General features: G+C 42.9%; 1 protein-coding gene across 1 annotated transcript in view; it reads right to left on the bottom strand.

Annotated features, from left to right (window-relative positions):
• Positions 1-8,572, bottom strand: part of LOC124612529 (testis-specific serine/threonine-protein kinase 3) — a 42,143-nt gene extending 33,571 nt beyond the window's left edge. The window contains exon 1 of the mRNA XM_047140792.1: positions 8,100-8,572. Within this exon, the coding sequence (XP_046996748.1) occupies positions 8,100-8,572 (473 nt within the window). The remainder of the gene's footprint in view (positions 1-8,099) is intronic.
• Positions 8,573-16,734: the final 8,162 nt, after the last annotated feature.

Raw genomic sequence — 16,734 nt, 5'->3', positions numbered from 1 at the left:
ATTTTAACTAACTGCAAACTACAGTACATATCAACACTGGTGGTTTATGATAGTCGATATCCATCAAGGGGTCAAGTCAACACTAACGCTTCATTAGTGGCTGAAACAGTGCTATAGTTAGCCATGGTCAGAATTGGAGTCCTCAAGGATGATGAGAGGAACAGGGTGTCAGTGCCAGTGCAGGGGAGGCGTTGTGCCAATGCTTTGTAAGCCAGCGACTGTGTCGCATAGGGTTTCCACTTTGGTATAGAGCCGCCTTGCCTTCTCTCACATGGATGTCTTGAGAGTTGCCATGTCAGTTTCCTCGTAGAGGGTAACTACCCTCGTGAGGGGAGGGGCATGCAGGCTCCATCAGAGCACCTTATTCTGCAGGTGCTGGGTTCCCTGCTCGTGAACATTGGGTACAACGCTTTTATCAGCTTTAGTCCTTTTTGGGTTACATATTCGGCATGGCGGTGGAAGAGCAGTTTTTTATCCATCCGGACACCTAGGTATTTGGGATCATGGGACCTGGACGCCCGCAATAGTGATGATGTGACGGAGGATGGGGCGCCGTTTATTTATTTATTTATTTACACACACGTCAAGTTCCATAGGACCTAATCGAGGAGCAAATCTCCAAGGTCATGTAACATGTCAGTATATGGAATTACAACATAAAAGTAATAACAGATAAAAATAAAATGTTTATGAACCCGAAAAAAGTCTATCTATAAGATTAAGTAAACGCAGTCAACAATACAACAAGAATCAACTTAATTTTTCAAGGAACTCCTCGACAGAATAGAAGGAGTGACCCATAAAGATACTCTTCAGTTTCGATTTGAAAGCGTGTGGATTACCGCTAAGATTTTTGAATTCGAGCGGTAGCTTATTGAAAATGGATTCAGCAGTATACTGCACACCATTCTGCACTAGAGTTAAGGAAGTCCGATCCAAATGCAGGTTTGATTTCTGGCAAGTATTAACTGAGTGAAAGCTGCTCATTCTTGGGAATAAGTTAATATTGTTATATTGTTAACAAGAAATGACGGTAAGGAATATATACTCCAAAATATAATACCATACGACATAAGCGAATGAAAATAAGCAAAGTAGACTAATTTTCGTGTCGAACGATCACTCACTGCAGATGCCGTTTGAGTAGTAAAAATGGCAGCATTGAGTCTTTGAACAAAATCCTGAACATGGGCTTTCCACGACAGTTTACTATCTATCTGAACATCTAGAAATTTGAATTGTTCAGTTTCACTAATAATATGCCCATTATATGAAATTAAAACGTCAGGTTTTGTTGAATTGTGTGTTAGAAGCTGTAAAAACTGAGTCTTACTGTGATTTGGCGTTAGTTTGTTTTCTACAAGCCATGAACTTAGGTCATGCACTGCATTATCTGAAACTCGGCCAATGTTGCACACAACATCCTTTACTATCAAGCTAGTGTCTTCAACAAACATAAATATTTTAGCATTACCCATAATACTAGAGGGCATATCATTTATATAAATAAGGAACAGCCGTGACCCCAACACTGATCCCTTGGGCATCCCCCACTTGACTGTACCCCACTCAGACCCCACATCACAGCTATTCTCAACATTGTGAATAATGACCTTTTGATGTCTGTTGCTAAAGTAAGAGGTGAACCAGTTGTGAGCTATTCCCCGTATTCCGTAATGGTCCAACTTCTGGATCAATATTTTGTGATCGACACAATCAAACGCCTTAGTTAAATCAAGAAATATGCCTAGCGTTCGAAACCTGTTGTTTAACCCATCCAGTACCTCACAAAGAAAAGAGAATATAGCATTTTCAGTTGTTAAACGACTTCTAAAGCTGAACTGTCTCATTTGATAGCAAATCGTGTGATATAAAATGATCAATTATCCTTACATTCACAGCCTTTTCAATAACTTTAGCAAACACAGATGACATAGATATAGGTCTAAAATTGTCTACATTATCCTTTTCTCCCTTTTTATAAAGTGGCTTTACTACTGAGTATTTTAATCATTGAGAAACTGACCATTCCTAAAGGAAAAATTATAAATCTGGCTAAATACAGGGCTAACATCTAAAGCACAGTACTTTATTCTGCTACGCACTCCATCATATCTATGAGAGTCCTTAGTCTTCCGTGATTTAATTATTAACTCAATCTCCACCTTGTCTGTATCACAGAGGAATATTTCAGATATCAATCTCAGAAAGGCATTTGCCAAGAAAGTTACATGATTCACTGTAAAAACTAAATTATTATTCAATTCGCCAGCAATGCTCGGAAAAGATTGTTAAATACTGTACATATATCTGACTAGTCAGTAATGGAAATACATTTACTACGAACTGACTGTATATCGTCGACCTTGTGCTGCTGACCACCAGGCCAGTGAAGAAGAATGCCGTAGTTTAGGTGGCATTGAGGGCAATCTTGTTGGAACCACACAGGTCACAGCCGCGTCCACCTGCCTCTGGAGGCGAGCAATGAGCTGGTCTGTGTTGTGGTCTGTGGCATAGAGCGCCATGTCATCAGCGTATTGCGCCAGGTGGCAGGACTGGCATATCGTTAAAAAGGATGGGAGACAACACAGAGTCTTCAGGGGTACCCGTCCAAATGTGACATAAGACGGAGCGTTGACTTTGCTGAGTAACCAACAAAGTCCTATCGTGGAGGAAATTATCAACGATCTTCTCATAGACGTCAGGGTGGTCGTCTGTCTCAGAATTTTGTACACAAGATTGTCCTGCCAGATCTTGTCATATGCGTTTTGCAGGTCCAAGAAAACCGCTGGCATCGACATGGCGGAGTTAAAACCCTTGCTGACATGTTCCGTGATCCGAAGCACTTGGAGTTCGGCTGACAGGTGGGAAATGAATCCACACTGTTCCAGATGGATTGTCCCAGCCGCCGCTGGAGGCTGGGAAATGCGGTGGAGGATCAATGATTCCGTCTTCTGTGACGCATACCAATGCCCACCAAACTGAAAGACAGGCTGCAGCCTCTTCTGCCCACCTGTTGAAGTGCCACAACCCTCTATTGCGGCGCCTTCTCCACCAGCCACCACGCCCACCCCTGCCTATTGCAGGGTCATCGCCCTCGTTGAAGGGCTCAACCAGATTTTGTTATAATGGCGAATCGCCCACCACACAACCACCAGCCCCTCGGGATCTAGTTGTCTGTATCTTTACTGCTAATGGCCTTAAAGGTATGAAGACTCAACTGAACACTTTCCTCTACGACCACCATGTGGACATTTGACTCGTCTCAGAAACCCACCGACGACTTTCGTCTCCGCAACATACTTTACTATCACACTGACAGACTCCATTTCCGAGGTGGGGGCACGGCAATGCTTTTGCATAAGTCACTCGTCGATAATCACGAAGTTCTCCAACCACTCGAACATATAGGGGCTGCAGCAGTCACTGTTTCTATCCGCCTTGGTGCTATAACTTTTGCTGCGGCGTATTTGAGCCCTAACCTGCCACTTCTTGAGGCTGATCTCCGTACCTTGACATCATTTGACAAATTCATTGTTGGGTCAAATCTCAACACCAAGCATCTGGCTTGGCATTCTCGCGCTGGTAATCCCAAGGGCCAGCTCCTCCTTGACCTAGAGGATCCTCTGGCGCTGTCGGTGTATGGCCCCCACAGTCCCACCCATATACCAGACCGCTCTGACTGCCAGCTGGACGATCTGGATGTGGCCATTTTCAAGAACATTGCGGTTCAACGTTATTGGTAACCACATTATAAATATTATAAAGTGTCCAGACATGCACCTGTGGGAAACAATTACGTCTTTTCTTTGTTAAAGAACGTGCTATTACTAGGCTGGAGACCACAACAGAATGCATTGTGTGTTTGATCACTGTACAAAACTGTTTAGGTATGTACATGATGACTTCTTTTTTTCTCTTCAACGACTATGTTATGAAAGATAATTACATTACTCTGACAATTATTGGTATTTCTCCACCGCTACTGCTGCTGTAATCACATTATTTCGTCTCTGCTTTCTGTATATTGCGATGTCGATATCCCATCTCTGCCAGCCGGCAATGCCATGTCCTCACACTGCAGTGTTGCAGTATCACACCTCGTCATATTTATGGTCGTTTTGTTTAAGCTTGGCTTATTGGAAGTCCGCACATGGAACGATGTGATCGAGGGCTTTTTGCTAGTGTATATTTCAGCTGTAGCAGCCTCAGGGTCGGAAGAATCTCTAACATCATTTCCGGTTGCGACTCACCAAATTTTAGAACACAACTACGCTGAAGAGAAAAAGAAACTGGTGCACCTGCTTAATATCATGTAGGGTCCCCGCGAGCACACACAATTGCCACAGCACGACATGGGGCGTACTCAACTAATGTCTGAAGTAGTGCTGGAGCGAACTGACACCGTGAATCCTGCAGGGCTGCCCATAAATCTGTAAGGGTACGAGGAGGTGTACATCTATTCTGAATGGGACGTTGCATGACATTCCAGATATGCTCAGTAGTGTTTCGTGTCTGTGGAGTTTGGTGACCAGCGTAAGTGTTTAAACTCAGAGGAGTGTTTCTGGAGCCACGCTGTAGCAATTCTGGACGTGTGGGGTGTCGCATTGTTCTGCTGGAATTGCCAAGTTCGTCGGAATGCACAATGGCCACGATTAAATGCAAGTGATCATACAGGATGCTTACGTACATGTCAACCTGTCAGAGTCGTATCTAGACGTATCAGGGGTACCATATCACTCCAACTGCACACGCCCCACACTGTTACAGATCCTCCACCAGGTTGAACAGTCCCCTGCCGACATGCAGGGTCCATGAATTCATGAGGTTGTCTCCATACCTGTATATGTCCAGCCGTTCGATATAATTTGAAATGAGACTTGTTCGACCAGCCAACATGTTTCCAGTCTTCAACAGCCCAACGTCGGGTTGACGGGCCCAGGCGAGGCGTAAAGCTTTGTGTCGTGCAGTCATCAATGGTACACGAGTGAGCCTTCGGCTCTGATGGTCCATATCGCTGATGTTTCGTTGATGGTTCGCTCGTTGACGCTTGTTCATGGCCCAGCATTGATACATGCAGCAATTTAAGGGCTGCACTTCTGTTGCGTTGAACGATTCTCTTCAGTCGTCGTCGGTCCCGTTCTTGCAGGACCTTTTTCCGGTTGCAGCGATGTCGGAGATTTGATGTTTTACCGGATTCCCGATATTCACGATATAATCGTGAAATGTTCATACGGCAAAATCCCGACTTCATCGCTGCCTCGGAGATGCTGTATCCAATCGCTCGTGCGCCGACTGTAACACCGCGTTCAAACTCACTTGAGCCTTGATAACCTGCCACTGTAGCAGCAGCAGCGATCTAACAACTGCGCCAGACACTAGCGACCGCAGCACCGTATTCTGCCGGATTACATCTCTGTATTTGAATACACATGCCTATACTAGTTTCTTCGACGCTTCAGTGTAGTTCCACAGGTAAATCTACATATGTGCATGTTATAGAGAACAACAGCTCTTTAACTTTCGTTGCGGCATTTGTTTATCATCTATATCAATGGAGGGTGGTCGTAGACTTGCAAGGCGTACGAAATCGAATTTTCGTAGCGATGGTGCTTAATTGTGATAGACATTAATTTTAATGAGTTATACAGAGAATTTATTAGCAACAGTATTTAATTTGTGCTTGCAAAATTGGAGATGTCTCACAATATATGGTAAGTAGTTGTATCATTTCGAAATATGTATGCGTAAGCAGTCCATGTCCTTCTACAGTTTAAGTGGTACTTGGTAGTAAGGACACCTTATTCCTCCCACCCCTAATAAGACAATTGTGTGTATGTCGTGGTGTAGCTGGTTACAGGCTTTATTTTTGTAAGCCATAGTTTCCAGAAATACAACTGCACATATTGAATACACACATTATGTATTTAGATACTGCTGCAATGTAAACATTACATTTTCATTACATTTTCTGACACACTTTAGAATACTGTGACTTCATAGAAGTTGATTTCAGCGTTATAGCGTGTTTTTCTTGTAGTTAACCTTAACTAGATCCTACAGAGTCCATGTAAACATCGCACTTTTCACACTGCTGACGTATTTTCCAGACATTTTACTTTACTGAGACGTCGTAGATGTGGGAACATGATATCGGAAACATGGTCTATAAAGCTTTTAGACAGCCTTAGGCACCTTAGCTTTGATCGCAAACTGCTGTTATGTACATAGCCTCCAGTATGCCTTTGTCATTTGTAATAATAGAAATAACTGTCAACCAGTGTCATCAATTATACGTTTCTAGTGACTAACATGATTCATTATTTTGCCCTCCTAACCTGGTACTTGAGAACAATTTAAATGCTGAAATATTTACCCTGAGGATGTATTACGATTTATATCAAGATTAGTCCTACTTAGATACTTCCAGAGTGTCAGTTTGCTTGTGTGTTTGTCTGCTCAGCGTAGTACTTTAGCTAACATGTTTTTTCTGCATTAATAATACTAGTCACGTTCCTTTTTTTATGACATCGATTCCCTCTTAAATGTCAGCTATTATCAGGCACGGAACGATGCATTGCAGTATGGACGGAATTTTCAATTCTAATTTGGCGTACATGTGTATTTGCAGAAATTAACTTGCATTTTCTTTTACACTGCAAGTGTACATGAAATCAGATTAATTGACTTGAGCCTTAAAATTTTTTTCTTCTAGATAACCTCAAATAGGTCCTAGATAAACCAATGAAAACATCGCACCTTTTGCGCTACTGACGTATTTGGCCGATATTTTAGAATATTGCGAGACTTAGATGCGGAAAATAATTAATTACAAGTCTGTTGCTTTTTAACCATACAGCAAGCTATTGGTGGCAGTACGGTATCGTGGTTGACAGATCGAACTTGGCTTATTTTATGTTGCGGGACATTTGCTAGTGACAGTAAGTATTCGTTGTCTACAGTACAGCCATCTGCTTGTGACAAGAGCAAGCGGGATTTGAAACAGAAACTGTTTTATTTCACGTTTCAGGTAAAACTCATTTTCAATAAACAATTCATATTTTGTTATTTATATTTTATAATGAAATGTTGGTTTTTAATTATTTATAGAGCAATGTACTCTCTACTCGTTCCAGTATTCCATGGCGAATGATACATACGTAGCTTCAAACGAAATTTAGCAATGTGACTTAAACGAATTTTTGGAAGTCAGCAATAACAAACATAGTTGGCAAAATTTTGAACAAAATAAGATATTTTATAGTATTTGGCTGCTGAACAGGGGTGTGGGGAGATGTGGAGAATGGGGTGCCCCCCCACCCCCTCTCCCCAGTACATACCCTTGGCATATGGCTAGGTTCCTGGTATGGTCGATAATGCTGAAGCAGATATGAAACAATTCCCAGTCCCCTCCTCTGCCCCTCCATGACCTTGGCACAATGGTAAAGGGTCTAGAGATTCGTTTGAACACCACAGTGATTTTTTTTGGCATGGTCCTGTTGGAGGTGGTCTGCCGTTGTCTCCCTCCAGCCTCTGAACTGACTCACCCAGTGAGATGTCAAATGGCTGATGACGATGATCACATTTCAAATTAAAATGCAATGCACAGAAACGAAATTCAAAAAATAATACATCGTTACATGTACGCGTCGATGTTTAAGTGTCAGAATACGAATAAAATATTAGAGTTGAATCTTTGGATGATCCTGCGATTTTTTAATCGTTTCTTTCAGTTCTAGCAATAATTCACATGTGTCTAAAATCCAAGTTTGATTGGGGCTTGGAGTCCATGTTAAACCATACATCCCCATATAACTACTTGGTTAAGTGCATTCACAGGTCCAAAGAAGGCACAGCCACGCCGTCTCCAGTACGACTATGCCTAGCAAATACTGTCGTGTTCTTATTACGCTTACTACAAAAAATCTAATAATTGTATTATACCAATGTGAAAGTAAATTATTTTGACGATGATATTTTACATTGCCTTCTCTATATGATGGGTCTTTTCTATTCGATAACGATTGAACAGGTGTAGCTTCCACAGGATCCAACATTACACGAAACAGACGAGAATGTATGAGCCCATAGATACGAACCTGCGGGAGAGGAGTATGTTTTCGCACTTGAGGTCCCGGTGTGCAATGTTCTTGACATGTAAGTATTGGAGTCCAAGTGTCATCTGCTTGAACCAAACCTTGGCCTGTTGCTCTGGTACTATTCCGTTGCGCTTTATGAAGTCCAGAAGGTCGCCATTATCCGCATAGCGCATGAAGATGAAGACGCGTGGTCCTCGTTGCAATATGCTGTGAACTTGAATTATGTTTGTGTTCTCTATTTTTGTCAAAATTTCCAACTCGCGAGGGAAAAACTTTTCTAGGAAATCCTTCGGCGCCTTTTCTTTGTCGAATATCTTGCAAGCAAGTCGCATCTTCCGCGGACTTTGGCCATCCACGTAATCGGCAAGATGGACAGTGGCATAGGAGCCTTGTCCTATTTTCTTGCCTATGAAATAACCTCGTTGTTCTAAGGCATTTACTTCTGAAGTCCGAGGACTCACTCGGGACGTCATTACTTCCCCACTAGCTCCCAGGGATGTGCTCATAGGCCTTACACCTCCAGGAATTCATTGGATTCAAGATATGTAGTCCAGAGCGGCGGTTTTGTACTCCATACATCCAATTTTGACAAATGAAGGCGGTGCGCTGAAAATAAAACATTCAGAGAATGAGATATTGGCATACATTTTAGTTTCAGTTTGTATTCAGCGCAACGTTAGAAATCAGGAAATGGGCATAAAACAAAGAATTGCGTTTCCCATCGCAGCTCATCTACACCACGAATTAAAAACAGTGTTATTTAACACAATGTATACTTGGTTTGTAACGGGAAATCTTGAATTCGCAATAACAAATAACGTAATAACAAATAATTCTTTTCTGCTAGACCCATTGGAAAAATTGTACTGTCGTAGCTTATATGCAAAACTAGCTACAAAACGAAAGCTAAATCCACTTATCAAAATCGGAAGTATGAGAAGAACGGAAATAAAATCACAGTCAATGAGTGTTCATGGTAGTATTCTCAACTGGCTACCATAAATATACATTATTAGGTATAGATTCAGGAGTCTGGAAATATGTCGTGAGAACTTTATCGGTTTGATAAATGGAAGTTTTAAATATTTGAGATTATAATAAGTAAGTAACCCCCAATCTCTAAGATAAGTACACTAATTAGAAACACACGACAACGTTTACTGCAATGACGTACTGTTAAACTTATTGATGATGTAGAGGGGGAAGGAATTACAGCACTCAACGGAAAAGATGATGGTACAAGCAATAAAAATGCTTAAATTGAGTAAGTGGAATATCTACACATTACACAGTATGAGGGACATGATACAAACTGAAATGGGATTCAGGCATAACCGTATAGAAGAAGAAGCCAAGTGAACACAATAAATAGTTTATTGGTGCTGCACATTTTAGCGATTTTGACTTAGTTACTCACGCCGCAGTGTTCTTCTTCAGCTTAGAAAGAGCTAAGTGAAAAATCCGTGCAATTCGCAAGTTTATTTACATGTAAAATCCGACTTCGGAATATTCCTTAGTGTGAGGCCGCATGTACAAGACTCGTGTGCGTATCTGAAGTCGTAGATTCGCATATTTTACTGTTCATGTAGCGACTGCATAATCTTTCACTGATTGTACCAGTACCCGTTTGTATTGTGATATACTTTGAACTTTTGAACATTCGCGAGCGCTACAGTAACCTCTTTTTGCTAAGACTTAAACATATCCTGCTTTTTTAAAAATTTTGAGAACACTACTTCTATCCTCATCCAAAACAGTCGTTCTGTAATTTAACTTTATATTTACGTGAGGAACAGGTGATTTTTGAGAATTTTCGTATGTTACAGGTTTGAGTGTTTTGGATATGCAACTTATTTCACAGCAAATACGCGTTTTTGGTTCACAGTTACTACCAAAGAGTACAATCACCCTTTAATTTCTTTGTATATCAACGCAAATAAACGCGCGTTTTGAGAATTTTCGGAAGCTACCATTGTCCTGTACATATTGTATGAGTAATTTGTAGTAAATTGGCGTTTGTGATAATAGTTACTATATCTGATCTTCCAACTAACATATTGTGCTACATCTAGTTTTACCTTAAGGTGTAGTAGCCCTACATGTTATCTACATTATCTTAAATTAACTCTGTTTTCAAGTTTGCTAACAACTCTAATTAATCTCAAAAAGTTTTAGGAAACTAATAATTTTTACCCCAGGTGTTTGCGTTGCCTTAATAGAAATATCGTTTTGTGTATTTGCTTCAATTCTTACATGGGTTTCGCAGCTATCAACTCAACAGACTAAAAGATAATCAGCAGGCTTATTTTAAAATTATCTGTTCATTGTCCTGTAACGCATTGCACAAGATAAAATGAAGCCCCACTGTGAATGCTGTTTTCGAAAACGGGATGAGTTGGTTGGCGTTCGTAAGCAGCTGCAAACCGCCCTGACTTGTCAAACAATTGGCAGCTGCTGCGAATCGGTGTATTGGAAGAGCTCCCGAGAGTGATACCGGTACGAGAAATACCTCACTACTATACTCTCCTGTTGATCCTGTCTCCTCTGTAGAATGAACAGGATCTGTCATTACTCGCCCACTTGACTGCGAATCGCATTTCAATGGTAGAGCAAGGCATCCTGTACAGGGTGGATGCGGACCAGGGAGGACTCACGATGGTGTACCAATCTACATTTACGTCTACTTAGCTACTCTGCAAATCACACCATAAGTGCCTGGCAGCGGGTTCATCGAACCACATTCACAATAATTCCCTATTATTCCACTGTCGAGCAGCACACTAAAAAGACGAATACCTGCACCTTCCCATTAGAGCTCTGATTTCTCTTATTTATGATGATCGTTTCCCCCCATGTATGTACGAGGGTCAGTCAAAAAGTAATGCCTCCTATTTTTTTTCTACGTTTAATTGTCAGGAAATTTAAATGCAATTACATAGGTTGAAAACCACAACATTGAGGATCATTTTGTCATTTTTCAATGTAATCTCCGCCCATCTCTACAGTTTTGGTCCATCTTTGAACAAGGGCATGTATCCCAGCACGGTAAAAATCACAGCTCTGCTTCCTAAGCCATTGACGCACGGATGTTTTGACGGCCTCCTCATCTTCAAAATGAATCCCACGATGAGCTTCTTTTAGTGGCCCGAACAGATGGAAGTCTGATGGTGCCAGGTCAGGGCTGTATGGGGGATGAGGCAAAACTTCCCATCCAATTTTGACAATCTCGTCAGAGGTGTGACGACTGGTGTGTGGTCTTGCATTGTCATGCAAAAGAAGAACATCTGCCATTGATTTTGTTGGGCGAACTCGCTGAAGACGTGCTTTAAGTTTGTTGAGGGTTGTGACGTATTGAACAGAATTTATTGTGCATCCCTGCTCCAAAAAATCAACCAGAATCACACCCTCTGTATCCCAGAAAACTGTTGCCATAACTTTCCCTGCCGATCGCACAGTTTTGAATTTTTTCTTCCTCGGCGAGCTTGTGTGACGCCACTCCATTGACTGCCTCTTTGATTCGGGTTCAAAAAAATGCACCCATGTTTCGTCCCCGGTCACAATTTTTTTCAGAAACTCATCTCCCTCCAAACGGAAGCGCTGCAAGTGTTGGGAGGCTATTGTTTTCCTTGCCTCTTTATTCTGATCGGTTAACATTCTTGGAACCCACCGTGCACAAACTTTTGAGTACCCCAATTGTTTAATAATCGTGATCACACTGCCTTTACTAAGAGAAATAATGCGACACACTTCATCTGCAGTCACCCGACGGTCACCACGAATGATGTCATCAACTTGCTGAATGTTGTGTGGAGTCACTGCACTCACCGGCCTGCCGCTCCGCTTTTCGTCAGTCAACGGTGTTTGCCCTTCAGCTTCCTTACAACGACGAACCCATCGTCTAACAGTGCTGACATCCACTGTCACAACGCCATACACCTTCTTCAGTCTTTCATGAATGCGTATGGGCGTTTCACCTTCTGCATTCAAGAATTCAATCACACAACGCTGTCTCAAACGAACATCGATGTCGGCCATCTTACAAACTTCTGCTGTGCTGCCACCTGTTGACACAGAAAGTTACTACTGCAGTGGATTGCAGAAGAAGGTTTGAGGAATGGCGCCAAATTCAAATTTTTCACTTAACTTAATTTCTTTAAGTAGAAAAAAAATGGGAGGCATTACTTTTTGACCGACTCTCGTATGTATGTATTAAACTGGGGACCTAGAAACGACGGAGAGACTTCGTTCCGCCGTAGCCCTCAATAGTTCACAACCCACAATAGGCCACAGCAGTCCACCCACCCCACCGCCGCCCCACACCGAACCCCCCCCCCCCCACCCCCCCACCCCCGCCCTCCTCCCGGGGGAATGTCTCATACCAGATGAGTGTAACCCCAAATGTTTGCATGGTAGAATAATAATGGTGTACGCGTACGTGCAAACGGTGTTCGCGCAGCAATCGCCGACACAGTGTAACTGAGGTGGAATAAAGGGAACCATCCCACATTCGCCAAGGTAGGTGGAAAACAGCCTAAAAAGCCATCCACAGGCTGGCTGGCACACCGGACCTCGACACTAAAGCGGGTGTTACACGACGATCCGCCGCAAACGGTACTGGTCTACCGCGACAGACATCTAGCTGTAGAAGGGGTGAAACTACGAAAATTTACAGACAATGCGCGCGCCAGAGTAGCGAGCAATTCTAAACTGTCGTCAATCCGCGCATGCGCACTAGGCAGCGATAACGCACGTGCGCAAAAGGGGCTACCGCAGTGTTTCTGCTTGATATTTGCTTACTGTTTGGTGGCTAGTGGCTCATTTCAGATTTTCGTGTTGGGAATTTTCAGCGTTTTTTTTTCAGTAAGTAGGTTTTCATAAATGCAGAGAAAAACCATTTTTTTAAGCCAATAGACTTTCTTTTATACTAAGGAATGATAACTAAATCAAGACCCTACGCTGTCACCAGGCGCTGATATACATCAATGAGGACAGCTGAAAATATGTGCCCCAACCGGGACTCGAACCCGGATCTTCTGCTCACATGGCAGACGCTCTATTCATCTGAGCCACCTAGGGCACAGAGGATAGCGCGACTGCAGGGATTTATCCCTTGCTCGCTCCCCGTGAGACCCACATTCTTAACTTATTGTCCACACACTACGTTCGTAGTGCCCCTGCCCATTACACTCATTACTCGCGGCAATCTGATCGAGTCCCGTAAGAGTACGGGCAATGCGTGTGCATCCGCAGAGAAGAAGAAGGTCTATGGCCTGTTAGCCTTAACTATACATGGAGATGGTATCTGTTCTTTCGGACATGTTCGAAAGAACAGATACGATCTCCGCACATTCTTTTATACTAGCTTCGTATTGTAGAAATGAAATGGAGCAAAGAGGCGTTAAGCGTCTTAATTTAGGCACATAGCGAGGAAAGGTGGAAGTGTGACTTGCTGTATCATAATACGATTCGTCGGCAATAGTTTTTCTGAGTAGTATGCATATAGCGCCACACGGTGATTTTCGATTCGTATCGTAATGCATTAGCTTGCGAAAGTTCATGTTTGTTTTGATTACATCTCTTGTTTATTTCAGTATGCCAGAAAAGAAACTGGCAGTGATAGGCGACGAAGTCTGCGCAGTTTCGCCCATTGCGATAGACGAGGACTGAAAAACCCTTGAGCAGCACTTATATAGCGTATATTCAAAACTTGGACAAATAACACAAGTACACCTTAAAGTATTGGTCCTTTCAAGTGCTGCAAATTGGAGTGCATACATCCACGACAACTTTTGAAATGGTGAACTGTGTTATTCTGTTGCTGAAAGCTAGACTCTTTAAAAGATTTCCCATTCGCCAGGAAACATAATGTTGCAACCAGTCAGCAACACCACAGGGCGTTTACCGGTATTTTATCAGTGATCTAGTCTGGTATGATTACAAAACGTATGATATTATTTAATTCTTATTTTCGAGACTGTGAGACAGCCTCCCCTTGCTAAATCCGTCTTCTATCATAAACAGCAGATACTCGAAACAGGCCATGTCCATCCTAACGAAGTTCCGAAATATTTGCGAATCTTCTTTCACTAACAGCGAATATATTCCCCTGCCTTCGCCCCTTCATTTCAGCCAGGGTCGAACATAACAACGTCTGACTTTTCGTTTTCGTCGCCGTTCTGCCCTAATCCGCAGATTTACTGTCACTGCTAGGGCAATAGCTCCAAAAACAAGTGGATCCTCCATGTGCAATAAGCTGTATAATTGTAAATTTCAATATACATATACCTGTGTAACCAAGTGTCTGTAATTCAGAACAGTACTAACCTACATAAGAGAAAAACAATTATTAATATACAATTGTAAAAAACAATTTCTTATTAAATAGGAACCTTGAGCTCACAAAATAATTTGAACGTATAGAGTCCTACCTGAAAGAAAGGATATCCTTTCTTTCAGGTGTGCTAGTTCTGCATGGTTCGCGGGAGAGCTTCTGTAAAGTTTGGAAGGTAGGAGACGAGGTACTGGCAGAAGTAAAGCTGTGAGTACCGGGTGTGAGTCGTGCTTTGGTAGCTCAGATGGTAGAGCACTTGCCCGCGAAAGGCAAAGGTCCCGAGTTCGAGTCTCGGTCGGGCACACAGTTTTAATCTGCCAGGAAGTTTCAAGTTAAGAGCTAGTTAAGGGTCGACGCGGGGACTGGGTCTTTCCAAAGAGGAGAAAGACCGTTTACGATAGGGAAAGTTAGTTTTCGCGATATTCAAAGCACGAGTTACAGCCAGCTGCATGCCGGATTGCAGGAAGTTATGCATACCAGCAGTTACGAAGGCAAATAGAGACCACAGGGGCATACAACTGCCGGAGAGGGCGCAAGTCACAGTCGGAAGTGTGGCCAACCTAAGTGTTATGCATAAATGACGCGTAGCCACGCACTTGGCAAAACAGGGGTATACGGACGAGTATAAATAGGTGCCGTTTTCTAATGAGATTCTTTCAAGTGTGGCAGCTCTCCTGGACGGCAGGGCACGTCACACCGCGGGGCTACACACAGCAACAGATGGGGCGACAGCGTCCCAGTCCACGGCGGGTCGTTGGTTCGACCCTCTTAGGTCGACGCGGGTTCTGCAGCCAGCCAGCGGCGGGCCACTCGGCTCCTGACACACAGCGGAGACTTCCGAGGCGAGGACCACAGATTCGAACGCCGGATCGCGGGCGGTCGTTGCCGCCGCATTCTCAGCTACGCCAGCGAGAAAGAAGCAGCAGCGGGGCCAGCCTACGGCTCCCAGCAGAGCAGCGCGGAGACAACGGGGATTGTGGTCGCTGAGTCGGCTGCTGTTGCAGCCATCCTGACGTAATCGGAACTCTGCAGCTGGCGTACAAAGGCCGGCACGACACAGCGTTGCTTTGCACAGGCTGCTGGGGTGCTTCCTCAGCATTACGGGGCCCTGTGACGCAGACCGAGGTGAATGGAGTGCTGTAGTGGAAACAAATAAATCATTTGGAAACTTCTCGCCGAGTTTTAATACAGCACCTCCTGGCACCCCACTCACTACATTTGGTTTCTTCCCGCTACATTTGATCATCCTGATACATTCGGTGGCAGAAGCTGCCATTACAATAATCTGTATTAGTTTGGAGAAGTTAATTTCAGTTCACTCATTACTGTATGCCATCGTTTTTTGGAAGAATTTGCTCGAATTCTCGTCCCCTAGCTTATCATCGCGCTTTTTCCCTCTACCTTGTATAGGTCCAGAAACAAATTAATACAGATCCAATCCTCTAGCCCTGACCAAGGTTTTCAAGGGATCTCTAGTTTATAAGGTAAATGCGGAACTAGCAATATCCTCCCAAATAATCGCAAATGGGAACTTCTTTGCTCCCTCCCAGCTAGTTAAGATACGGATGATGGATGAAAAGAACCAAGAGCTCTACCAAAAGATCTGCCCATTTGTGTAAAATGAAAGAAAGAAGGAAAATAAAAAAATATTGTGGAGAGACAGTGGCGTTATTGTCAGCACACGCCACTTGCGAATCATCTGCTTCTGGTCCCTGTTAACGAGATAAGCACTATTACGACCTTAAGGTACAACAATACCGAACTGGGCACTTACATCAATGAATCGTTTATAAATATGATTATGGTTCAAGAGGGGATCACATCGAATGGCTGCTCTCTTGCTCAGAAGCATAAATTATTCCAGAAATGAGAGAAATAATTGTCTCTTCCATTTGTTCTATCAGAAATTCTTCAAAACCCGTGTCTCCTTATGTACCATAATGGTATGGTATACAACTCTAGACTAATCGAATGACGTAATGCTTCCATAACTCGTTTTCTTTACATCTCAGTCTCAATGAGGCTAAAGTTATTTTAGTGTTTCCTGTCACATTACTTTTCAAATGCGGGTATACAACTTCAACCCGAATTAGGTGGCTGTAGTATTGTGGAAGAATAATTAGGCTATCCTCTTTCGCCCTAGCAAAACGAAAATAATGACTTTTTTCCATTGCGTTAATGAAAGAAAACAATGTAAGCATTTAATAATACCATCTACCTGGCCAGTGTGAACGATAGCTGTTATCCTGTCACCCTTTTTCAAGAGTGCATTAGCCCACTTCTCGTCATGCCACATCTAAAATC

Source organism: Schistocerca americana, chromosome 4 (assembly GCF_021461395.2).
Source record: "Schistocerca americana isolate TAMUIC-IGC-003095 chromosome 4, iqSchAmer2.1, whole genome shotgun sequence".
Lineage (NCBI taxonomy): Eukaryota > Metazoa > Arthropoda > Insecta > Orthoptera > Acrididae > Schistocerca > Schistocerca americana.
This window is presented reverse-complemented; position numbering and strand designations above follow the sequence as displayed.